Source organism: Epinephelus lanceolatus, chromosome 16 (assembly GCF_041903045.1).
Source record: "Epinephelus lanceolatus isolate andai-2023 chromosome 16, ASM4190304v1, whole genome shotgun sequence".
Lineage (NCBI taxonomy): Eukaryota > Metazoa > Chordata > Actinopteri > Perciformes > Serranidae > Epinephelus > Epinephelus lanceolatus.
The window spans coordinates 42,654,451-42,681,649 of NC_135749.1; the positions used below are offsets into that span (position 1 = coordinate 42,654,451).

At 43.4% G+C, this 27,199-nt stretch overlaps 2 protein-coding genes across 3 annotated transcripts in view; one reads left to right on the forward strand and one right to left on the reverse strand.

Annotated features, from left to right (window-relative positions):
- LOC117251103 (rho guanine nucleotide exchange factor 2-like) overlaps positions 1–27,199 on the reverse strand; it is a 377,871-nt gene that overhangs the window by 256,406 nt on the left and 94,266 nt on the right. The gene's annotated exons all lie outside the window — the stretch shown is intronic.
- On the forward strand, positions 24,493–27,038 carry LOC117248746 (zinc finger BED domain-containing protein 4-like). Its single transcript, XM_078175988.1, has 4 exons — positions 24,493–24,523; positions 24,624–24,822; positions 25,388–25,400; positions 25,713–27,038. Exons 1-4 carry the CDS (start codon positions 24,493–24,495, stop codon positions 26,568–26,570), a joined length of 1,101 nt encoding a protein of 366 aa, XP_078032114.1. The 3' UTR covers positions 26,571–27,038.

Sequence of the window (27,199 nt, forward strand, 5' to 3'; positions counted from 1 at the left end):
GGCCGGCAAGCTAGGATTGGAACAGTCAATAATTTCTATTCATAAGAGCTGGGTTCCAGTGCCTACTAGTTAATTCAGGAGCGGGATGTAAACCTGACCTTTTTAGAAGAGACAGACAAGAGTGGGTACTCTGCATGTGCTCAGATGTATCTCATGAATGAACTGGAAACACGTTTAGAAATCTTCACAGATGGGTCCAGGGATCCAGCGAGCGGAAGGGCAGGGTTTGGGGTATACGTGGCACAGTTAGATCTTTGGTCTGGCTTGCATGTTACAAATGGCAGTTCTGTCTGTGTGACAGAACTGTTGGCTATTCTCTGGGCCCTGTGGTGGGTCGAGAATATGAAGCCAGAAAGGGCGCTCATATGTTCTGATTCCTCAGCTGCACTTATAGCTTTAAGAGAAGGTAAATCAAAAGTGTGGCCTGATCTTATCTGTGAGATTCTGTGTGTATTGTATAGACTTGAGAATGTCAATTGTGAAGTTAAGTTCTGCTGGGTCCCAGGTCATGCTGGAGTTAAGGGGAACGAAATAGTGGACTCTATAGCTAAGAGTACCTTAGATAAAGAAGACATAGATCTGTCTATACCCCTAGGAGGAGAGGAGCTGAAAGGGAAAATCAAGGAGGGGGTGCTTAAAGAATGGCAGGGCATGTGGGAGAAGGAGACTAAGGGGAGACACCTTTATTCCATTTTACCCCATGTTATGACTCAGGTTTCTTATTTTGTAGAAACAAGGAAAGACTCTGTCAAAATATGCAGGTTAAGGTTGGGTCATTGTGGGCTCAATCAGTATCTGTATATTGTGGGAAAGCATCCGTCTGGGCTGTGTGAATGTGGAACACCTGAAACTGTGAGACATGTTTTTCTAGAGTGTGTCTGATACAGAGATCAAAGGGACTTGCTTTATAAATTGTTGACAGTCTTAGGAGTGAGTTCTTTTTCCTTTTATTCTTTCTTTGGTCTGAATGAAAACCACCAGCGGACAGCGGAAGCAGTTTTACAATTTCTGCACGACACAGAGCTGTATATAGAATATAGAGTGCTGTTGGTTTTGAGAAGACAATGAGGCTCCTAACCGGTGGAGGGCAGTAATACGCCAAGATGCATCTACGCTGCCAAAAAACCCACAGAAGAAGAAGAAAAAGAAGAAGAAGAAGAAGAAGAGAGGACGCTGGCCTTTTATGTTAGCCGCTTCTCTGTCCGAAAATCTAAGTGTTTTTTTGTGTTTATCTATTGGATACAGACACGGATGCCTTTTGCTACAGTCGCTTCTGTCTGCTGCTTTTCTGTCTGGACACTTTTTGCAACATCTGAGAGCTACTTGATGGACAAAACGTTAACGCCGTTCTCTTACCTGTCCCGGTGTAACGTTACTCCACACCGCTGCACCGGCCACTGTAGCTACTGCATCAGTTCCTGCTCTTGGATTAACGTTATGTTAGTGGACTCTGTAATCCAGCCCATTTTGCTCTGTCCTGCCTCTCTTTGTGTCCCTCTGGCTGTTCTTTGCTGTTGGACTGCTGACTAGGACAGCTTCACTACTGTCCTCCATCCAGCCTGGCTGACGGCGTCAACCAGCTAGCCCTCCTAGCCACCACCGCTTTGGCGCTAACTTACCTGCCCGGGCCATCGGCGATCTTCTGCAGCAAACATCAGATAAAATTACAATAAATTTTAGACTGTGCCTATTTATTGTAATTTTATCTTGTCTTTTTGTGTTTTTATTTTCACAAAGTTTTTATATATTTGCTTTTTTTTTTTGCACTGAATGGCCTGCACCTTACCTTTCGTTGCACTTGTTGCAATGACAATAAAGAAAATCTGAATCTGAATCTGGATTTTCTCCATCTCTCCTCAGTCCTGTACACTCGGAGAGTCGTTTCCAGGACTGCTAGCCTGCTGTCCCGGTGCGGTGAGCCTCTCGGCTGATAACGTTATCGCCTTCTGTCAGCTGGTCTGCAACTACTACTAGCGTTGTGCTAACGCTAGCATCCTCCCAGCTTCCCGAGGGAGTATGTTGAAATACTCCGCCTTGCAACTTCTCATGTTTAACAACTTCATCAAGCCGCCTCTATGCTTACCGGCCATCATAAACCTCGGCCTATGACCCCGGTATATCCATAGAGGCTACAAACGTGGGATTGTTTACTCCGGTGCAGCACACTCCATTCCAACGGTGTGGTCGCGGCAACCTGTCACCGCCCACTTACGTCATCACAACAAACCACATATGGCACTGCCAATCTGAGGGGTATTCCAGAAAGCGGGTTTAGTGAAAACTCTGAGTATGTTAACCCTGAAATGAGGGAAACTCTGGGTTTTCAGTTCCCGAAAGAGAGGTAAGTCAAACTCTGAGTTAATCACCATGGCAACTGACTGTGTGAAACTAACCTGCTCGCTGGCAGGTTTTCTTTAAGAAATCCTGAGTTCACCCTGTCTCCTCCCTACTGCCGAGCCTGAAGCAAGCTGGCAGACAGGGCTGCCAACTCTCACGGCCGTGAGACACACACATTTGATTGGCTTCACATGCTCTCATGCCACACACCCGATTTCTCACGCTGAAGTGTCCGTCTGAGCCAAAAAAAAAAAAGTCCCTGTTTCAATGCGCAATACACCTCCCGACCGCTACATTGGATGTTGTTGGCATTGTGACCCAAGTGACACCAGGATTGCACTCAAAAGAACAAGGAGAAGGAGAAGGAGAAGAAGAAGAAGAAGAAGAAGATTGATTTCCCCCAGTCTTTTCAGGTATGTATGTTAAGTGTTTGTGCTCTTAAACTTTAAGTAATGTTTGCATATTTGTTTTTTGTGTGTTGTGAGATCATTTAAAGGCATTTCGAGAGCTTAATTGTACATATTATTTTGAGGTTTCAATGCAACTGTAAAAGTATACTGTAGGTTGATGCCTAATTAACTTTGTCTGTTTTATCTATACAAAACCATTCCTCTATGCTGCTTTATAATTATATATTAATTATTGTATATATAGTAGTGTATACAAATTAGAATAATTTGTTATGTATGTATAAAGCATCATATACAGTAGGTGTGTACATTTTGTTTTAGACAAAATTAATTATCAACCTTTACTCATCTTTCAAAGGAATGTAAGATTTTTTTTACATTGTGTTCTTGGTTCATTCTTCATAGGTGACAGGGTTAAGTCTGTTCATGAGTCTGTTCACCATTGCAAAGCTGGTCCTGGTGTTACCCCACTCCAATGCAGATGCAGAGAGAGAGACTAAAACCAGGAACAGCCTGGCTCTGGATGGAACCCTGTCATCAATAATGACAATAAAGATGGCTGGCCTGGAGTCCTGCTTCATGTGGGAGCCCTCCCCAGAAATCATCAAGGCCTCAAAAAAGGCCACAAGCAAGTACAACAAAGCACACAGATCTTAAGGACTTTGACAGTAGCCTCCCCATTTTGGGAATTGTTTGTATGAATGGTTAAACTTTAATTTTATTTTATTTTTTAATTTAAATTGGTATTAGCTGCATGTAGTTTGGGGATGTTCAAAAATGTCACAATAACGTAGCTTTTGGGGGTTTTCATTTTTATTTAAATGTTTCTTGCATGATGTTGCATATCTGTTTACTATTTGATGACTTTATTTTTATACAGAATCCCAAAGTAAACATGCACAAATTTGAGCCATGCTGTGTCTTGTGTCTTACTGTTGGGTCAGTTGGTTCAATTGGTACACTCTGAGTTAGGCTAATACATTGAGAACTACTGGTGTTAAATGGTATATTTAAAAAAACAAAACAAAAAAAACATTTTTGCTGTATGGTAATGACGCTGAATGGGCCATACAAAAAATTGCAGTGTATGAGACAAAATTTCGGTTGGCCCCACCAAATCTCACTCCAAGGTTTTTTGAAAAGTTGGCAGCCCTGTGTTCGTATGTAAGAAATCCCATCGATATCGAGGCAGAATTAATTCACAATGCTTTACGCCGGGAGAGGATCTTCAGACCCCGTTTAGATGTGCTGTCATTCCCCAGTGAATATCTGTTTGAACAGTACAGTTTTTTCATTAGGCTCAATCATTTACCAGCCACACATATCAAATCTGACACACCACAGACATGCGCTCTCATCAGAGCAAATGTGCATCGCGCTACGTTTTTTTGTGAACGGTAGCTTTTTATATGATATTGGTGACCTAAAGTAGCTACATAATGAAATAGCCACTGAATGACAGGTTATTTAAGCTCCTTTGTTTAATAAATCAAACATGAATAAAACTAAAGAAAGGTACAGTCATGGCCAATTCAAATATGCCTTACCTGTTTGAATGATGTTTTTATATTTCATTTTAAGCTACTTTCAAGTGTGTTTTTCCCCTGTGAGACTGCACCTACATGAAAATCAGATTTTATTCAAAACCACTCCATCACTTTTTCACCTGTATGCTACGATTTTAATTAAGTGTGTTTAAATATAAATTAATGGCAGGGCTCTCAAGTTTTGGGCCCAATCCCAATTCCTATTTTAACCCTCAATCTTAACCCTTAGTCTCAAAAATCCGTGCGAAGTGCTAGTGCTGTCCTGATTCTCAGAGTGTTGAGTTGAGGGTCAAGAATAAGGGCTGCATGGCCCTCACTTTTAAGATTTTCCAGGACCACCCTTGGCAATAAGTGCGATCCTAGAATCCTTTGCGTATAATCCGCCGAGCTCAGCTGAACCCGGACGAGTACAGACGATTCAGTCAATTCAAATTGGCGGCGACAAGCGTAAGGAAGCAGAATTATCAATGTGAGTATTTTCCTCGTTCATAGTTGTTTTAAAATTATGATAACCATTGCATTATCTTAGTTTAACGTCATTTTATGGACTATAGACCTCTTTGTAGCCTAACACACATACTTTTGGTCACGGGCAACGGCTTGCCTGCCCCGCCACACGTAACCCCGGTTCTCTGATAACTGAGTATGCTGTCATTCAGTTACAAAAAGTAATTTTTCTCAGTGATAATGTAGTTGTTAAGTTATTTTAATATACGTGAAATGTTTGCATCGACATTTTTGTAAGATGACCGGATGGTGTCATGTCCTGTAGCCGTAGAGTCTGCAGGTGGTAACGTTACAGCTGCAGGTTAACATTAGTGATCGTATTATCTGGTAGTGTACCGTGCTCCTGGCCCGTATTCTGAATTTGTATCTGAATTCTCAGAGTTTTTATCCAGTTTAGTTCTTAAATCAGATAAAGTTATTATTGTAGGCGATTTTAACATTCATGTCAATGTTGATAATGACTCCCTGGCTACCGTGTTTATCTCATTATTAGACTCCATTGGCTTCAGTCAGGATGTACATGAACCCACTCACTGTTTTAACCATACCCTCAATCTAGTTCTGACGTATGGAATTGAAATTTATAACCTAACAGTCTTTCCACAGAATCCCTCGCTATCGGATCATGATTTGATTACTTTTGATTTCTTTTTACTCGATTACACGCCACTCAGCAACAGTTACTATTCTAGATGTTTATCAGATAGTGCTGTTGCAAAATTTAAGGAAATGATTACTCCGTCGTTAAATTCAATACCATGTCCTTCAGTAACAGAGGTTTCCCGTACCGACTTTAACCTCTCCAGAATTGATCATCTTGTCAATAGCGCCGTAGAACAACACTCAACTCTGTAGCTCCTCTTAAAAAGAAGTTAACAAAGCAAAGAAAGTTCGCTCCTTGGTATAACTCTCAAACCCGTAAGTTAAAACAAATATCGCGAAAATTTGAAAGGATCTGGCGAATAACCAAACTGGAAGAATCTTGTTTAATCTGGGCAGACAGTCTCAAAACGTATAAGAGGGGCCTCCGCAATGCCAGAACAAACTATTACTCAGCATTAATAGAAGAAAACAAGAATAACCCCAGGTTTCTTTTCAGCACTGTAGCCAGGCTGACTGAGAGTCACAGCTCTATTGAGCCTTGTATTCCTTTAGCCCTTAGCAGTAATGATTTTATGAGCTTTTTTAATGACAAAATTCTAACTATTAGAGGCAAAATTCATGACCTCCTGTCCTCAGATAATACCTATCTGCCCTCAAACACAGATGTAAGACCTAATATATTTAGATTGCTTCTCCACAATTTCTCTTCAAGAATTGACCACAGTGATTTCTTCATCTAAATCATCAACGTGTCTCTTAGACCCCATCCCAACTAGGCTACTTAAGGAGGTCTTACCTTTAGTTAAAGGCCCAGTGTGTAAAATGGGTTGAAAACAGTGACATCAGTGGTCAAATTCTAGATTGCAGGGCTCACTCGCTCACCCCTCCCGTCGGGTAAATGACGGTGGCCTCGTAGGGACAAAAAGCCTTGTGCACGACTTTTTCAGGAGTAGGTCTATCTAGCGATGAGGTGAATGTTTATTTAGAAATCTAAGCCATGTTACGATATTGTAATGAATCCCTCACGAGCAGGAGACCAGAGGAGCGTTCGGGAAAAAGGCCCGTTTATTTGAGCACTCCAGAAACTCCGGTAACACTCCACTCCGTCCCAAACTCTGACTCTTCTAGCGTAACAGACACACTTCATAACTTTACACACATACTCGTTTACCATACCGAGTGGGGACCCCCCTCCCCTCTCTGCTCCGCCAGTCTCCAGCCCGCACACTGACTGACAGCGTAGCCGGTAACAGAGCTCAGCTGTTTATTTAGCCTAGCAATATCTCCGGACTATAGTAGCTGCAATGGACGACTTTGAACGCGATTTTGAAGAGTTTCTTGTAGCGGACACAGACCCAGAGCCATACCTGTTTGAGCCAGAGCATACAGATGAGGAACTCCATGTGTTTGATGCTGAGCGGGTGAGAAGAGAGGCTGAATGCACAGAATGGGATTCGGTGCTACTGCTACCATCGTTGGGAGATATATCACCAGGAGGAAAAGCGCTGGAGAGAGTGCATCACAAGGAGTGAAGTTGCGTCTTCTTTTCCTCGCAGATGACGGTTCGGGTTCATTCTCTCCTGTTGCGTGGTAAGTGTGGTCCATTCGCAAACTTTATAACTAAACTAAACTAAAACTATAACTAATATACTATAACTAAAAAAACTTTTCACTACTCTCTATCGACGAACTACTAACACTCTCTGCTGTTTCTTCCTCCTTCTTCTTTCCTTCCGCTGTCTTCATTGGTTCATTTATACACGCGAAACGCGTTCTCTGGCTGGCTGGATTGTCCACTCGGTCTGCCGTACATACATGGCGGCGCAAGATGGCGACCTCTCTAAAGCAAGGCCCTTGCTATATATATATATATATATATATATATATATAAAAGCATAATTATAAGGCTACGAAAACCAAACGAATTTTATTTTATAGCGATCATACACTTGTATAAACATATTGATGGGTAGAATATTCAGATTCAGATTCAGATTGACAATAAACCATGCCAAATATTACACACTGGCCCTTTAACACTCATATATTAGATATGATCAATATATCCTTAATAACAGGCTATGTACCACAGTCTTTTAAGGTAGCTGTAATTAAACCTCTCCTAAAAAAGCCCACCCTGGATCCAGAGGTGTTAGCCAACTATAGACCAATATCTAATCTTCCCTTTCTTTCAAAGATCCTTGAGAAAGTAGTCGCAGACCAGCTGTGTGATTTTCTCCATGATAATAATTTATTTGAGGAATTTCAGTCAGGATTTAGAGTGCATCATAGCACTGAGACAGCACTAGTTAAAATTACTAATGACCTTCTGATTGCTTCAGACAAAGGATTTGTCTCTGTACTTGTTTTATTAGATCTTAGTGCGGCGTTTGACACTATTGACCATCAAATTCTGCTAAAGAGACTGGAACACTTAATTGGCCTAAAAGGTTCTGCACTACGCTGGTTTAAATCTTATTTATCTGATCGTTTTCAGTTTGTTCACGTTCATAATGAATCATCCTTACGTACTAAAGTTTGTTTTGGAGTTCCACAAGGTTCTGTGCTCGGACCAATCCTATTAACTCTATATATGCTTCCTTTAGGTAACATCATTAGAAATCACTCTGTAAATTTCCATTGTTATGCGGATGATTCACAGTATTTATCTATGAAGCCAGAAGAAAGTAATCAATTAACTGATGACATAGTTTCTCTAGATGGCATTGCTCTGGCCTCTAGCACTACCGTAAGAAACCTCGGAGTAACATTTGATCAAGATTTGTCTTTTAATTCTCATTTAAAACAAACCTCATGGACAGCATTTTTTCATCTGCATAATATTGCGAAAATTAGGCCTATCCTGACTCGAAAAGATGCAGAAAAATTGGTCCACGCTTTTGTTACCTCAGGGCTGGATTACTGTAACTCTCTATTATCAGGTAGCTCTAGTAAGTCCTTAAAAACTCTCCATCTAATTCAGAATGCAGCAGCATGTGTACTAACAGGAACTAAGAAACGAGATCATATTTCTCCTGTTTTAGCTTCTCTGCACTGGCTCCCTGTAAAATCCAGAACTGAATTTAAAATCCTACAGTTAACTTATAAAGCTCTAAATGGTCAAGTTCCGTCATATCTTAGAGAGCTCATAGTGCCATATTATCCCACCAGAACACTGCGCTCTGAGAATGCAGGGTTACTCGTGATCCCTAAAATCTCCAAAAGTAGATCAGGAGCCAGAGCCTTCAGCTATCAGGCTCCTCTCCTGTGGAATCATCTTCCTGTTATGGTCCGGGAGGCAGACACCGTCTCCACATTTAAGACTAGACTTAAGACTTTCCTCTTTGATAAAGCTTATAGTTAGGGCTGGCTCAGGCTTGCCTTGTACCAGCCCCTAGTTAGGCTGACTTAGGCCTAGTCTGCCAGAGGACCCCCTATAATACACCGGGCACCTTCTCTCCTTCTCTCTCTCTCTCTCTCTCTCTCTCTCTCTCTCTCTCTCTCTCGTGTCCTATTACTGCATCTTGCTAACTCGGCCATTCTGGATGTCACTAACTCGGCTTCTTTGTGCTCCACTGTCTCTCAGGTTAACTCATCGCAGCGGTGCCTGGATAGTGTGACATGTGTGGTTGTGCTGCTGCCGTGGTCCTGCCAGATGCCCCCTGCTGCTGCTGTTATCATTAGTCATACTTCTACTGTTATTATACACATAAGATTATTGTCACATATGTATACTATCAGATATTATACTTTCAACATATTGTACCACAGTAGCCAGAACTATAATAATAATATTATTACTTTAATTAATGTTGTTGTAAGCTACTGTCATTACCGTCTGTCCTGCATCTCTCTCTGTCTCTGTCTCTGTCTCTGTCTCATTGTGTCATACGGATTACTGTTAATTTATTATGCTGAGTTTTTTTCTCCAGTTAAAGGGTTTTTTTGGGGGATTTTTTCCTTATCCGCTGTGAGGGTCCTAAGGACAGAGGGATGTCGTATGCTGTAAAGCCCTGTGAGGCAAATTGTGATTTGTGATATTGGGCATCATAAATAAAATTGATTGATTGATTGACTTACAATACTACATGAAACTAAACTAATAACTTAACGAATATCTGACAGGTAGCCCAAAAAAATAAAAAATAAAAGAAAGTAATGTTGTTATCTCTGTTCCATTTCAGGGCCACCAGACAAAACACAAGCCCTGATTCATTTCAGGGCCACCAATGAAGACAGGTTTACAAAAAGCAAGCAGGCTCCAAACAAACTATGGGAGTGAGTAATTTGTAACTTGTGAACTGTTCATATTCATAACATAATTCTCAGTCACAACGGCAACTGTTCCCCTAGTGATCAAGCATCTGTTTCAATATGAAATCAACACAGCTGCAGACGGCATTGTTGAAGATTGTTGTTTGGTAACTGCACATTTGTTTTGCTGCCCCTATACTGTCGCTTTTTGGAAAGATTTTGTCGAGTATAGTCGTTGCAACATTTATGTTCTATTTTCACTGCTGTACAAAGATGTGCTGTTTGGATTTTATGATGTCAGCATTTCAAAACAAAAACAATTCTATATCATTAATCTATCTACTATCTTAGCGAAATTCCATATTCATAAGAGTAAATTTTGTAACAGAAAACCCTTGTTCAAAATTTTTATGAATGAAATGCAGCAATACTTAGAAACCATTCAGCACTCCACAAACTCCAAAGCTATAAAGACTTAAATATGTAAACAAATTTAGTTGTTTGAGCTGCTGAACTTTTTTATTTATTTATTTGTTTATTTTATTTCTTTTTCTTTTCTCTTAACTCTGGCATATTTGTTCTGTTCATGTCTGTCACTGCTTGTTTTGTACAAGAATTGAAATAAAGTGTTGGAAAAAAAAAACTTGTCACGTCTTTTTATTGACGACTACTGATGACATATATTTCTTCTTCTTTGATTTGACAGACTGGACGGAGTTTTGGCATATTGCTGCCCTCAACAGTCTTGAGACGTATTTGCCTTTGAGGGGTGTCCCATTCAGGGCTGTTTCAAGACCCTCTGGGGGCCCTAGGCAAGAGGCACCTTGGAACCCCCCCCCCCCCCCTGCCGGCACCCGTCTCCGACACTGAGAAGACATGAAGCGTTTGTAACAAATCCTTTATTTATAGAAAAATGTAAAAACAAAGCAAAATTGCCTTACATTATTTAAATAACAAAAACACATTAACATGCCTCCTTTCAAAGAAAATAATAACAACAAAATAAAATAACTCATTGTGTAAGACAAATATTTGTGTAGTCATTTTAAATTAAATAATCTCATGACAGATTTAAACTGGAGAGCAGATCCCTCTGAGGCTCAATGAAGTTATTCTTATTCTTAGTTATTCTTATTTCTTAAGTCACTGTGAACTTAGAATAACTTCCTCCTACCTTCATCTGTTGAGGCAACTGTAGAGGTATGCTGTTGTTGTGGACCAAAATATTTCAACAAACACCTTGAGAAAAAAAAAAAGAGCTCAATTATATTTGGTGAGTTTGCTATAATATTTTCATGCAAGTACAGAATTGTGTGTATATGCTTCACAAACACACAACATTTAAAGGAGCTATATGTAAGAAATATAAAGCAAATAGTCATAAAATCCTCCTAATATGTCACAGAGACTAAGGAATAATGTTCATATAACATTCTAATCTCACCGACAACAATAGTACAGTCAGAATATTTGCATCTAAAAAAAAATTTTGTGGTCCGCAAATCATGTTTATGTTTTGAATTTGTGTTTTGGCCTGTTGCGCCACCCACCGCCGTCTACCAGTCACACAGTCAGTAGAGTCTCAGCATCAGTTACAGTTACGACTGAGCTACAGCAGCACGGCAAGCAGCATTAGCAGTGTCCCAGTACATAGAATGAGCAGCTGGCTTCTCCTCAGCTGTATCCCGGCAGCAGCGTTAGCAGCAGAGAAGCCGGACTTGCTCCAACGGTCCACTGGAAAACCTAAGATCAAGGACGCGGCGACGCGGCCCTGCCACGCCAGCCGCCCGTGGGCAAACAAATCAGTCTCCAGCGTGCCGCTGTCCAGCAACCTCAAATCTGTAGGGGAGGGGGGGCGGACATGACTCACGGTAGTATTTTGAATTTGAGTGCAGTAACCGTTTTGGCCACGTTCTTACATACAGCGTCTTTAAGATCTGTATGAAATAATTAATGAACAACAGTAACAACTTCAATGCTTCATGTTAACATAATATCTTCTTCTTCTAAATACAAATTAGTTACAGTTTGGACAGAATAAGATGTTCTACTGACAGCAGAATTGATGTTGGTTTCATTAATGTTAGCATTTGACAACAAATGCATTACTAATGGGAGAAATTAACATTGTCGTTGGCACTAACTTATTGCAGGTACAGTGTTCTGTGTACACAACCATGGCAACACAGCTAATGTCATATAATACACCTCTTCTGTTCAAACAAACAAACAGATATGTCTCAAGAGTTTAGAAGCTTCAAGCTAGTCCACTCACTGTCTAACTAATGTTAGCCAGCTGTTGTTGTTGTCATGTTGTGCATTGAACATTAAACTTTTCTGATGCTTGGTGGGACTGGGACAAAGTGGCATGTGGCAATAACTACTTGTAACACATTCACACTTACCACTGTCTTGTTTTTTCTTTTCATCATCTTCTTGCTTTTTTTTCTTTTAGTATGCCCTGAGGGGTACGTTCGCTTCATTTTGCCACAGCCCGTATGGCACCAGCACTGGCAGCGGCAGCAGCAAGTCAGCTCAGTCAGCTGTAGGGACCCCATTAGGGAGGTCTCCGACGTGTTGCGTTGCAGTGTCTCTAAGGGGGTTTCATGTTGTGTCGTTGATTACAGACCAAATGTCAGTTCAGAGTGAGATTTTTGCTGGGTGGCGAAGGGGGGGGGGGGAGGGGGGGGGCTTCTTGGGTATGATAATTTTTCAATCAATCAATCAATCAATTTTATTTATAAAGCCCAATATCACAAATCACTTCAATCAATTTGCCTCACAGGGCTTTACAGCATACGACATCCCTCTGTCCTTATGACCCTCGCAGCGGATAAGGAAAAACTCCCCAAAAAAAACCCCTTTAACGGGGAAAAAAAAACGGTAGAAACCTCAGGAAGAGCAACTGAGGAGGGATCCCTCTTCCAGGACGGACAGACGTACAATAGATGTCGTACCGAACAGATCAGCATAATAAATTAACAGTAATCCGCATGACACAATGAGACAGAGATCGAGACAGAGAGAGAGACAGAGAGAGAGATGCAGGTAATGACAGTAGGTTACAACAACATTATTGAAAGTAATAATATTATAGTTATAGTTCTGGCTACTGTGGTACAATATGTTGAAAGTAGGATTCAAATTTCAAATAAGTCATCAACCATCTATATACTTAAAATAGCTGCTGATATTAGCAAGGATTCTTTTTTAATATTTTTTTGGGGGGGCATTTTGCCTTAAACTGACAGGACAGTTTAGCGTGCAAGGGGGAGAGAGACAGAGGGAGTGACATGCAGCAAGGTGCCACAGGCCGGAGTCGAACCCGGGCCGCTGCGGCAAAAGCTAAATGGGACACCTGCTCTATCCACTGAGCCACCAGACTCAGAGTTTGTTGAACCTCCTACCTGAAATACCCCTCTGAAGCCTTTGGTGTGTGTTGGTAACATCCAGGGGCATTGCTAGGAGTTGAAAACATCCAGGGCTTTAGCCCTGAAGTGGTAAAGTGTTTTTTACCTGGGGGTCTGGATTTCTCCCCCAGGAAAATTTTGAATGATTACCTTTTAAACGCGTGATTTTAACGTATTTTGACAAAGAATTTTGTCAAAGAATGAGCACTCGTCTTCTATTGGGCTGCCCAAATTGTTGGTTAAAAACCCTAAAGTCCCCCAATTGGACTTTGAGAACAACTTTGCAAACACAGAGTGAAACAATGCACTTATCATGAGAAATATAGTGGATGATGTTGGGCTACAAGGCTGTAAAAACCCTTTTTTACATGCCCCAAACACAGCTCAAACAACCACTAAATAAACAACAACAACTCAAACACCATACAGCACCGATGTGCCGACCCACTTGGCATATTTCGGGCTCTACCTCGACGCCACGTTATGCAAAACACGCAATTCATCTCAAATGAAATCAGAGATTCTGCTGTTTCCACACATATCCGCCAAAGCACTCTACGCCAAAGCTTCAGAGAGATAGAGGCCAAAGTACAACAACAACAACAGAAATCGTTTCGCCGAGCCATGGTTGTAGTATTTCTCTTACCGTTGTTGTTTTGCCGTGAAATGGTGATTCTGCTGGTAAACATTCCTGGTAGACTAGTGATGTGTCGGTCGCGAACGAAACGGCTCTTAGAGCCGGCTCTTTGAAGTGAATGACGGGAACCAGCTCCTGATTGGAAGCCACTTGCGGTTTTTGTTTTTTTTGTTGTTGTTTTTTCTGTTCAAGCCGCACGTGATTGGTCAATATGTGTGGTGTCGTCTGTGTTTCCGCGGTGAGCAGAAGGGGGAGGGGCAGGGGTTACAGACACATACAGCACAGTGAGCACATGAACAGGAGGGAGGGAGACAGAGCCGACTCTTTTTAGTGAACTGAGCCAAAAGAACCGGCTCTCTAAAAAGAGCCGGAATTCCCATCACTATCGTAGACGGACATGTTGTGTTGTGTTGTGTTGTGTTCAAATGAATCCGGGCGAACACGACAGGCTTTAGGTTCTGGCCCCACAACGGCATTCTGCTGACTCTGATGGGCTTACAGTGCTGTCAATCTAGTTTTGGTGGGTATAGCCTCATTCTATTGGCTCTAATGAATCAAACGAGGTGTCAATCACTAAAATCGACCAATCCATTGCGGAGATAGAGCTTCCAAAGCACAGAAGAGAAAATTTGCTTCACATTTAGATGGTGTGTGTGTGGTCAGTTTGGAATGGGAAATACATGACAAAAACGAAACGGACAGTTGTATGTGTACAAGACTAAGTAAAATGTGGCGACTCGGTGCTGGCCACCAGTATGCACAAAAAAATATACTTGTAATACAGAGTAGCCTGCTGCCTCGCACGTGTCAATATTCAAGCTAACATTAGAACCTAGAAGGGGTGGGGCCCCTACTAAGGGGGTTTCAGAGCTGCGGAGCTGCAGAGGTGCCATTGCACTGGGAGGTTTAAGATGGTTGTCATTGCAAATATGCCTAATATGAGTGGCCGTTGGATACCAAGCAATTGCCTGGTTTGCCTGTCCTGTCTGGGCGCCCCTGAACCTAATAGGTGTGAATCACTACTGAAAATACGTTTGGGGCTAGAGTCATAACATGATGCCACTGGTAACATCACTACATCCACATCACCAGGCTCAGCATTGAGTAATACACCCACATTCATGTTGTTAAACACCCGCTCCCTTAACAATAAGGCACCACTTATTTATGACGTCATTACTGCCTCACTGACACATGGCAAAATCAACATGACTATCTCACATTAAACTAGGCTACACCCCCTGGTTATGTCTACCTGCAAAAGCCCCGCTCCATGGGCCGTGGAGGGGGTCTGGCGGTAGTCCATCGTGCTGACATCCTGATAAAACAACTGCCTGTGCCTAATACCACCTCATTTGAGAGTATTGCCTTCTCCCTGGCCGCTCAATCACAGCTCCAGGATGTCCTCATTTACCGCCCCCTAAAAACCCCCTCCACTGCCTCTACTACCTTCATGTCTGAATTCGCTGAGCTTCTCACCTCAGTCTGCTCCCGCTCTTCATCCACACTCCTGCTCGGTGACTTCAACATCCATGTCCAGCACCTGCACCATTGCCACTGAGGGGTCACACACTGGACCTTGTATGCTCAGTTGGTACCACCCCCACCCAACTCCAGTGTCTGGACCTAGCAGTCGCTGACCATCTTGCCATCCTGTTCTCTGTCCTTGTGCCCCTGCCTTCTCACCACACCAAACGCATCATCACGTTCAGGAACATCAACGGCATCCATCCAACCACTTTCAAAACTGCCTCAGTCATCCCCATTTTGAAAAAGCCTGGTCTTGACCCTACTGATCTCAGCAACTACCGGCCGATCTCCAATCTTCCGTTTCTCAGTAAAATCCTGGAAAGAGCAGTTGCTGATCAACTCCACCAGCATATGTCCAACCATGAGCTCTATGAACCCCTCCAGTCTGGCTACCAAAAGCACCACAGCACCGACACCGCCCTCATCAAAATCACCAATGACCTCCTCATCGCCGCTGACTCTGGTTTGATCAGTATACTCATCTTCCTCGACCTCTCTGCTCAGGAAGGTTGGGAATCTAATCCTAACCATTGACAGTGCCACCATCTTACCATCTGCTGAGGTCCACAACCTGGGAGTGATCCTCGACTCCACCCTCTCATTTCAGACCCACATCAAATCTGTCACCAAATCTGCTTTCCACCACCTGAAAAACATCTCCAGACTCTGGCCATCACTCACCAACTCAGTTGCAGAAACACTCATCCATTCCTTCATCAATTCCCGCTGGGACTACTGCAATGGTGTCCTGTTCGGGGTTCCCAACAAAACCCTGGACAGGCTCCAATATGTACAAAACTAAGCGGCCAGGGTCCTCACCCGCACCAAGTCCTAGCAGCACATCACCCCCACCCTCATCCATCTCCACTGGCTCCCAGTCAAGTCCCGCATAATCTACAAATCCTCCTCCTCACCTACAAGTCCCTCCATGCCCTCGCCCCACAGTACATAACGGACCTCCTCCAACCCTACACTCCATCCAGATCTCTGCGCTCCTCTGACTCCTACTCTTCATCTCTCACTCCCTCCTCCGAACTTTTGGTGACTGGGCCTTCAGCGTCGCTGCCCCCACCCTCTGGAACTCTCTCCGCAACGCCCCTTCACTGGACATTTTCAAATCCTCCCTCAAAACTCATATGTTCACCATGGCTTTTTAATTCGATAATCCATCTTATGCCCAGTGTACCATCACACAGTTTCTCTGCTTTCTTCTGTTGTTTGTTATAGTTATGTTGCTTTTTTGTACTGCTTGTGTTGTATTGTACTGTTCTGTTGGTGTTATTGTTTCCTTACTATGTATTGTAAAGTGACCTTGGGTTTTTTGAAAAGCGTTATATAAATCAAAGTTATTATTATTATTATTATTATTATTATAATGTCTCAGCAGGATTTGGAAAAACTTGTCCATGCATTTCTCTTCAGTTGACTTGACTACTGTAATGGGGTTTTTACAGTTCTCACTAAAAAAATCATTTAGAAAGCTGCAGCTGATTCAGAACATTGCTGATCGAGTCCTGACTAAGACCAAGAAAGTAGATCACTTCACTCCAGAGTTCTTTACACTGGCTTCCCATCTGTCAGATAATCAACTTCAAAATACTACTGTTGATTTACAAAGCACTGAATGGTTTAGGGCCCATAATATATTTCTGATCTTCAGCTACAGTATGAACTATCCAGACCTCTCAGGTCTTCTGGGACAGGTCTGCTTTGTGTCTCCAGAGTCAAGACTAAACATGGAGAAGCAGCATTTGGTTTTATGCACCACATACAGTATCTTGAACAAACTCCCAGAAAACTGCAGGTCTGCACCAAGTCTGCACCCAAATGTCCACCCCCTGGACTTGTGGACTGAGCCCTCACAGACCTCAGTCATACGTACTGGGATGACTTTACTGTCATCATCATCAAAGTCTGTAAGGGCAGAGACCACAAGCCGCTGACAGACAGCCTTCGAGACTGTTTTACTCATTGCTATGGAAACGATGGAGCAACCATTACAATTATGTACATGCTGTCTGCTCACCTGTCCTTGCAGATAATAAGATATAAATCCCATGTATAGGCTTGTTTTGTAAGTGAACAAAATACATTTCTGTATAACATATAGACTGCAGACATTCAAATAGAGATGGTTGTAAATAAGGACCAAGCTATGACTAAAAAAACTGAGTAGACCTTTTGGTTACATCAGGAGACCTTCTTTAGTTGTTTTCCCATCAGTTTGCATTTTGATTACCTGCTAAAGCCCATATTTCTACATATTTCTGTATCATAATGTAGTTGAATGAGTCTGCAAGTCTGCAAATGGGCTGAAGTCCAGAGGATTAAGATTAGGATTAGGATTAATTTACTTTAAATCAAGGTTAAAGATTTATCTGTTTGGCGCTGCCTTTTATTGAGTCAAATATTTATTCATTTCTTGCACTGCGCTCTAACTTTTATTATTCTAATATTTTTATTCATTTTAACTGCACTGTAACTTTTACTCTTGTATTTTATACCTGTCTTAATTAACTTTTTATTTTCTAGTCTCTAGTTCTTTAATGAAATACTTTTAAATGTCCTTTTATAATGTGTTTGTTTTGCATCTGGTCTTGATGCTTTTGATGTTTTATGTAGAGCACTTTGAATTGCTTTGTTGCTGAAATGTGCTATACAAATAAACATGCCATGCATAAACATAGTTATAGGTGATCATGTCAAGCACATATTTATGGAATCAGATCTGTTTCATATGCATTGTAACGGTGTGGAAACGTTTTTCAGGGGGATTAATAAAGTAAATAAAATCAAAAAGGAAATTTTCACAAGTACAAAAAAGTTTTACAGTGCACTGACTCCACAGTTACGGTCAGACCTACAGGTACAAATCTGAGCTGCAAGTACAAGTCGGTACATGCAGAGCCCTTGAATAGAGAGTGGCATCATCTCCGTTCACTCCAATGGGCCATTTTTTTCACAGCAATGGCAGATCGCGGAGCCTCTCAATAGATCCTGGAAGTAAGCGGCACATTTTAGCAGTGCAATGGACTTAGAGCAGAAAAGACCAGCTGTGATGTACTTTTAATGGGTAAGATGTCCAAATACTCAAATTTTACATTATCAGCTCAACTTATTTAAATTAACATGTGCATTAAAGCTTGTTAGGGGATTATCCCCCATTAAATTAGTAGATTTATGCAATGTTAAAAGATAAGATAACAGATTAGGCTAGGACACTGTAGTTTTAAATTGTCTTCTCCGAAACCATTTTATCTAACATTGGGAAGTTAGAGTGCTTCCAGTCCTTATTTTTTGCAAGCCAGTATGAGTTAGATATTAGCTCAGTCAAATATGACATTGCTGCGTGATTGTTGAGTGGAGGTGAAATGACACAAAAACGTAACTTATGGGTGTGTGTTTTTTAGGCTTTGTGATTCTGTTGAGTATAGGCCTACCTGTCATAAATGTCACAGCTCAGCTGATATTACATTGATAGCGAAGTGAGAGGGAAGTTTGAGGGCCTGAATGAGATTTAAAACACAAGCTAAGTAATTTTGATAAATGAAACATACCAGGCTAAATGGGGAATTATTCTAAATACCAAATGTATGTATTACTGTATTATACAAATGATCATGCTAAACATATATTCTATAACAGTATTAGATATGTAATCTTGTATATTTGTAACCTACTGTAGGAGCACTTGGTGATGGAGGAGCAGTGATGCTGCAGGACCACTGTGTGAGAGAAGACACTGCAGATAAGTGCTGAGTCGACCTTGGTGAGACTTAAAACTTAACAAGGTGTGTTTCAAATAGTTCCAGAGATAAGGAATCATACTTAATATGTATTATTCTGCATTTTATATTAATTATATAAATATACAGTGTTGGGCAAGTTACTGTGAACATGTAATACATTGCATAATACTAGTTACCATCATTATAATATTATAATAGGCATTATAAAATGGAAGAGGGTCATGTTGTTTCATAGCCGCTAATCAAAGCACAGAGAGCTTTAATTACAGTTCATTAACTTACAAATCCAGTAGTGGGCAATATTGCATAGTCTAATGAAGGCTTTCCTTCGGAGTGCAGATCTGACCGATTCACACATTCACATACAGTGGTTACAACTTCGTATTAAAATCCCCTGCTTGTATAAATAATAGTGTGATGATATAAAACAATTAAATAGCCTAGACCTTTTCAAATAAACAGATAACTGTGGACACAGGGACGAGCAGACACAGGATCAATGTCTGCTAACTTATGAGACAGGGATAAATATTTGAGAGCCAGTCATATGAAACACAGTAGGCAAATGCTAAGGTTAGCACAACAGAAGCAAATTGGCTTGCCAGTCAGTCACTATGACGAGCACAAATTAATACACCAGAGCTGGTAGACCCACCTGCTGGTTTCCAGTGTGCTGATCAGTTACAACAGCACCCAACACTGAAATATAAGTAAACATTTTAAGCAATTATACTGCAGTGATGCTGTGTGCCTCATGTCAGGAGTGCTGCAGGATGAAGACCATTAATGTTACAGTTCAGGAGTGGCAATAACAATGATGTTACAGGTCCAGGGCAAGGTTATTATCGTTAACGAAAACGAACGAAATAGAAAAAACTAGAACTGAAAAAAAATATTCGTTAACTGAAATAAATAATTTACAAAACTAACTAAAACGTACTGAAATTATAGATAACATTCCCTTCGTTTTCGTCTTTGTCAATTTCGGATTAATATGAAATCGATTAATTTTGCTTGAGCAATTTTACGTGAGCTGGCGGCACCATACGGCACCTCACGGCCCGTCACTTCTCGTCACTTCTCGTTTAGAGTCGGCTTCTCATCATCACTCTACCTGCCAAAATGGCGACAAAAGTTGGGAGAAAGCGGCAGAGTCCTATATGGGATTTCTTTGAATACGACGGCGAAAAAGAGAAAAACAAGTGCCTTGTAGTGGAAACAGGTAATCAAATATGTGGAATACTTTTCAAGGGAAAAAACCCCACGAATCTGAAAGTCCATTTGAGAAGCTCGCACAAGCAGGCTAATTGCGAGTACCTTGACAAAGTGGCCTCTCTGAGTAGCTCCGCTGAAAGAGAAGCAACATCCTGGCCAGGTAGCACCGGGAAGGAGGAGACAACCATAATGGACTGCTTTCACCGACGAACAAATAGCTTCTGCTTAGTAAACACGCAGGAGCACCACAAGTGGGAAGATGCACTCGTAAATATGTTTATTGAGACTGGTATGTCTACAAGACTGTGTGACTCGATTGCCTTCAAAAAGTTTAGCTTTTCACTCGAGCCAAAATTCAAATCACCCGGTGCTGCACGAGTGAATAACCTTATTGGAGCTAAGATGGAAAAGGCAAAGCACAAATTGAAAGAGATAATGAAGGACGCGAGGAAGCTGACCCTCTGTGTGGATGGTTGGAGCAAGAGAGGATTAACAGCATCTTTCATGGGTGTGTCAGCATGTTTTTATCATGTGTGCCGCCCCTGGAAGCCAGACATCACAGAGGGTGCAGTTATGAAGCTCATCCTCAGGAACATCCACCCTCGTATGGCCAGCCAGCTGCGGGGCAGAGTGAATACAGTGGATGCTCTGGTGAGGCTTGGACAACAGCTGGAAAAGGACAGAGAGAAGGAAGCACAGACAGCGGCATCCCGGCGGTACCACCCTAACACCACTAGGGCTCCAACTGAGGTAAACCCTGTCCCCACCCCACAGGCTTCCCCCCCTCCTGTGACTCCGGAGCCTGCTCATCCTTACTGCTGGAGGTGTAAAGGCAGTCATGCTCCATTCTCATGTCCCAATTACAACCACTCTAAGAAGGTTAAGCCCTCTCCTCAGTCACACTCTCAGCAGCATCAACCACCCTCCCAACCACAGTCTTCACATTTGTCCCACCCTCAACAGCAACAGCCATCCTTCCGCCCTCGACAGCCCCACCCTCAGGAGCAACAGGCACCCTCCAACTCTCAGCAGTCCTGCCCACCCCCCCGCAGTCAACAGCCACATACACAGTCCTCCCGTTTTGCAGACGAGCAGGCCCGCCCTTCAGTACCTTGACGCAACAGGCAGCACAGCCAGCGTCATGTGTTCCCTTTCATTCTTTCGTGAGGGGATTGGGGGAGTTCAGCGGCCCTGGAGGGAGCTGTGGCACGGCCTTGCCTCGATTGTTAAAGGTGATGGTGGCTGTTCGGAACTGGAGTGGCAAAGCCGTGGTGGACACGGGGTCGACCTATACACTGCTCAGCGAACAGGTATGGGAGAGTATCAAGGCTCCTGGCGACGGACTTTGCCCTTGGACAGGTGATCCACTCTATCTGGCTGATGGGGAGCCCAGGAAGCCTCTTGGATGGGTAGAATTAGAGGTGACCTTGCAGGGGAAGACTTGGCTGGTGGCTGTGGCCGTGCTAGATTCCACTGCTTTGGCATTTCCTGCTCTGCTTGGCTTGGATTTTGTGTTTTTCTCAGGTATGCAGATTGATGTGGCAGGGGGGACATACTGGTTCCGGGATGATGACAAGAGGAGGTTTTTCTTCTGTGCAGAGGCCTCTCCGCTGAGGGAGGGGGAGTCTGGCAACTATGTTGCTTTCTTTTCGGTGGAAGCTCCATCGGCCTATGCACTATTCCCTTCTCTGACCTCTGGGGAAGACTCACAATTGCTACAGCAAGCCATCCAGGAGTCTCATCTGGAGGGACAGGGGAAAATCCGTCTAGAAACCCTGTTACACAACAACACCGATGTCTGCACAACAAAAGTGGGACGCACTGACCTGTTGAAACATGAAATCTATCTCACTCATCCACTTCCCATTCAACAGAAACCTTATCGTGTCTCCCCTCCAAAGCTGAAGATAATGAAGGAACTCCTTGATGACATGCTACAGGATGATGTCATCGAACCTTCTTGCTCGGCTTGGGCTTCTCCGGTAGTGTTGATTCCACGGAAGATTGGAAAACCAAGGTTTTGTGTGGTCTACCGGAAAGTGAATGAGAACACCATCACTGATGCCTACCCCATTCCCACCATCCAGGAAATACTAGATAGCCTCGCAGGTGCTGTGGTCTTCTCTTCCTTGGATTTGAATAGTGGGTATTGGCAGGTGGAAATGGACCCTGAGGTGCGGGAAATGACAGCTTTCATCTGCCCTCTGGGTCTGTATCAATTTAAAGTCATGCCCTTTGGACTGAAAAATGCACCGGCAACATTCCAAAGGCTCATGGAGAGAGCCCTAGGCGAACTGAAAGGCGTCATCTGCTTCGTCTATCTGGATGACATAATTATCTTCTCCCCATCCTGGGAGCAACATTTTGGTGATGTCCAAGCTGTCCTGGACAAGCTCCGCAGGGCTGGCCTCTCTGTAAACATGAAAAAAAGCAAACTGTTCAGGATATCACTGAAATTTCTGGGTCACATTGTATCTGCTGCTGGGGTCCATGTTGACCCGGACAAGACAGAAGCTGTGCGAAACTGAAGGTGGTGCAGAGGTTCCTTGGAATGGTGGGGTGGTACCATCGGTTCGTCCCCAACTTCTCAAAGATCGCGGAGCCACTCAATGCCCTGAAGAAAAAAGGAGCCAGGTTCCTCTGGTCACCTGCCTGCCAAGTTGCATTTGACACCCTGAAAGAACATCTGGTCCACCCACCTGTCCTGGGACACCCAAACTTCAACGCTCCTTTTGTGGTTTACACGGATGCCAGCAAAGTGGGGCTTGGAGCAGTGCTGGTCCAGAAATCTGATCCGGGATCAGAGGAAGTCCTCGCGTTCGCCAGCCGCAACCTAAATTCAGCTGAGAGGAATTACGCTGCCACCGAACTGGAATGCTTGGCTGTGGTGTGGGCTCTGGAGAAGTGGAGAACTTACCTGGAAGGACGCCTCTTCACAGTGGTTACCAATCACGCCTCTCTCCTGTGGGTTTTTAAAACCACCAAACCCAGCACTCAGCTCATCCGGTGGGCACTCCGGCTGCAAGAATTCACCTTCACCGTTGAATACAGGAAAGGGAAATATAACACTGTGCCAGATGCTCTCTCTCGAGCCCCAACAGGAAATCAGCCCTCTCTACCTGTATGTGCTTCCGTCATGTCTGTCTCCTCAGGACCGTCAAAAGAACTTCCTCTCTCCATTGAGGCCTTATGGAAGGTGCAGCAGGAGGACCCTGAATGCCAAGCCCTGTATAAAAAGGTTGTGGAGAACGACAAGGTCATCATCAACTCAAATACTTCCCTTTGCATAATGGAGGATCTCATCTACCGTGTGGTCACCCTCCCCTACAAAACCGTCTACCAGCTCTACATACCTCCCGGCTTCAGAGAGCAACTTCTGGAGTATTTTCACCAGGACCCCCTCTCTGGTCATCTGGGGAGGCATAAAACCTACCGGAGACTACAACACCTGGTCTACTGGCCCCAGTTGAGCCTGGATGTACGGCATCATGTGCAGAACTGCCAAGTTTGTCAAGCCTACAAACCTGAAAACCGCAGACTGGCTGGCAAACTGCAGCAAACTCTGATCCAACGCCCGTGGGAGATGCTGGGCATGGACTTGATGGGTCCATTTCCCAAGAGCTCCAAGCAAAATGTGTACCTCTTGGTTTTTGTGGACTATTACTCCAAATGGGTGGAGTTATTCCCCTTGCGAAAAGCCACGGCAGAAGCCATATCCCAAGTAGTAGTGAAAGACATCTTCACCAGATGGGGCCTCCCGGATTTCATTCTTTCTGACCGTGGATCACAGTTCGTCGCCTCAGTCTTCCAATCAGTGTGCAGAACCTGGAATGTGGGACACAAAATGACATCGGCTTATCATCCCCAGACCAACCTTACTGAGAGAGTGAACCGTACCTTAAAAGCCATGATCGCCTCCTATGTCGGGAACCAGCACAAGCACTGGGACAAGTATCTCTCGGAGTTCCGCTTTGCCATCAACTCCGCCGTCCAGGAGACCACTGGGGTTTCTCCTGCAGAGCTGAATCTCAGTCGGCCACTGAGAGGACCCCTGGATGTCATGCTGCAACCCCGAGAGTCTGCTCCAGACACCCCTGCTTATGCCAAGGTTGCCCAGCTGGAAGATCTGAGTTCCTTTGTCAAAAAGAACATGGATTCTGCGAGATGTAGGCAGAAAAGAAACTATGACAAGAACCGACGAGACATGGAGTTTCAGCCGTGAGACTGAGTTTGGGTCCGAGCCCATCCCCTCTCCAAAGCCAAAAAATCCTTCACTGCCAAGTTAGCCCCTAAATGGCAAGGGCCTTATCGAGTGGTGCAACAGGTAGAACCAGTGAACTATCAAGTGGTTCTGGAGGATTCTGGGCAGGACCTGAAGGTTGTCCACATTTCACGGCTGAAGCCCTGCTACCCCACTGCTCAAGAGCTGGAGAAGCGGGAGCACCAGCGTGTTTTAGAGATCTTTCTGGAGGACTCTGATGAAGAGAACTTCCTGGGGTTCTCAGACACTCCATATCCTGCTTCTCGTGCTGGAAGGGATGGACCTGCAGGAGGACAAGAGGATGATTACCCTGACTGCTCCTCTGATTCTGAAAGCGACCCCCTTAACACAAGTTTTGGAATGTAACTCGTGTTCAATTGTTTATATATCTCAGAGGCTAAACTTATGACAGGATGACCACAGCGCCTTACCTTTGGTTGGCTTTCGCGAAGGGGGGAGGAGTGTGGCGACCCAGCTGTTTTGACGTCATTTTCCATTTACAAATCCAGCCGTTCACGCCCATCTCTCATCTCCATTCATCCAATAACCATATGCCACCAAACCCGCGTAGTAATTCAAAACCCCCCAATCACTCGCGTTTCACTACTACGGAGAAACACAGACACACCGGACACATGTTGACAACTCTTACCTGCTGCTGAATTACGTGCCGTTTAATCAATCGATCATAGCCTCACGGTAAGAGCCAGCCACTTTAGCATCTTTAGCATGCCGAGCGTTCACTTGCCTGTTGTCCCACGGTAAACATATGATTTAATAACTCCACAGAGTACCGAGCTCCGTGACTGCCGTGTCATCCCCGACTAACCCAGACTCTACTGATGGGAGGTACAGTGTCTGAACAATTATTTATTAATGTATTTCTCTGTGCGCTTGTCAAATTGTTGTTTTCCTGGTCGCTTGTAGGGTGGGATCCGTGGTAAAACCCGGAATGGATTAATCTTTTCTGTCAAAGCTGGGGGATACGGGAATGGATTGAATTGGATGGATTGAATGCAAGGACTGGATTATATGGAATGGACTGTCGCCCAATTCAATGAACTGTAAAATACAAGGAAGAAAACTGAATCTGGTGTTGTGTTGTAAATGTTTAATTGTGAATTGTATTTTGGACTGCTCCTTTAAGCAAGTGTGGTTGTGCAGGTTTAAGGTCTGTTTGTTTTAAGTTTAAAGTATTATTATTTGTCAGACCCGACTCTGACTGGCACCAAACTCTAGTCCGAGATTGTAGCACCCTTTTGATATGCTGAGAAGGCTGCTGGAGATCAGAACTGAACATAACCAAGTACTTGAGGAGCTGGGCATGGACACACTTTTCACAAGCGATTGGGCTAAGCTGGAAAACCTTGTCAAGCTGCTTGAGCCCTTTGCCATTCACACAGACCAGCTTCAGAGTGACAGCCAGTCACTCTCACAAGTAGTGCCATGTCTGCTCAACCTTGAGGCACACCTGCTGACGACTGCTGCTGGGAAGCAGTTAGCTCAAGTGCTGCTGAAGTCCTTGCGAGAACGTTTTGCTGCCATTCTTAGCCCTGATTCCCCACAGTTTGATGCTACACCAGCAGCAGCCTACCTACTGGATCCAAGTGTTTCACTGATTCTTCAAACACCAGACACGGTGCCACTGAGGAGGGCAGCACAGTCTTTAGTGCAGAACCTGGCAGCTCAGTATAACCCAGCAACTCCTTCTCAGGATAATGTCATTGCCACTCAAACTGCAGCACACTCCCCTCCTACTGTCCTTCAGAAATACCGCTTCCTTGCCTCCCGTATGGAGGTCAATGCGTCACTGACAAATGAGCCTGAGGGAGCCGACAGTCTGTTGACCGAAATGAAGAAGTATGGCGACGACGTCAAACAGGGTGTGTTTAATGAGACACCATTGCAGTTCTGGAGATCAAGAGAGGCTGTCTATCCAAAACTTGCCCCTGTGGCACTAGATCTAGTTAGTGCCCCTGCCTCACAAGCCTTTGTGGAGCACATCTTCTCAGTGTGTGGACTGTTGTCATCTGGCCTGAGGAACAGAACAACCACATCTCTGGAGCAGCGTGTTTTCCTCAAGATCAACAAGAAATTGTTGCTTGACTGAAGTACACCCATCACTCTCTTTCTCTCACTCACACACACACACACACACACACACACACACACACACACACTCATGAACATCAGAGTGGATCCCATAAGGTTATATGTCAAAAGTTGTGACAGTTGTGGAAAAATGTTAACAAGTTGTTGACAACTGGATGTTTCTACCAGTGCCCTATACTGAACCAGTTCTGTTGCTGCCAAAGAACCAATGTTGGACAGAAGGCATTGTAAGGTTAACATAGAAAAGCTAAGCACATCAGCATCAAGCTGAGGAAGAGAAGGATATTATCAGCTGTCTGGCTCTGTGCACTACCAGATAGATGTGCACTTTAAGTGTTCAAAACATTCACTGTATTCACTTTATGATGTTAAATACAATACAACACGTGAGGTACTACTGTATTGTTAATCTATACTGTACTGATATGTCAAAAAAACACCTGCATCTAGTGCTGAGCAGCCTAGTTCTTAATTTATTTTTGAGTTGGTAATTTTGGTCTGTTCATATTATTTTTTCAGATTGGTTGGTTGCTCAACAGTAACTGAATAAATATTTTAAAATGGTATCTTTTGTTGAGTTTTATTACACAATACTTACTCTAATCTTTTTGAATCCTGCGCCTGACA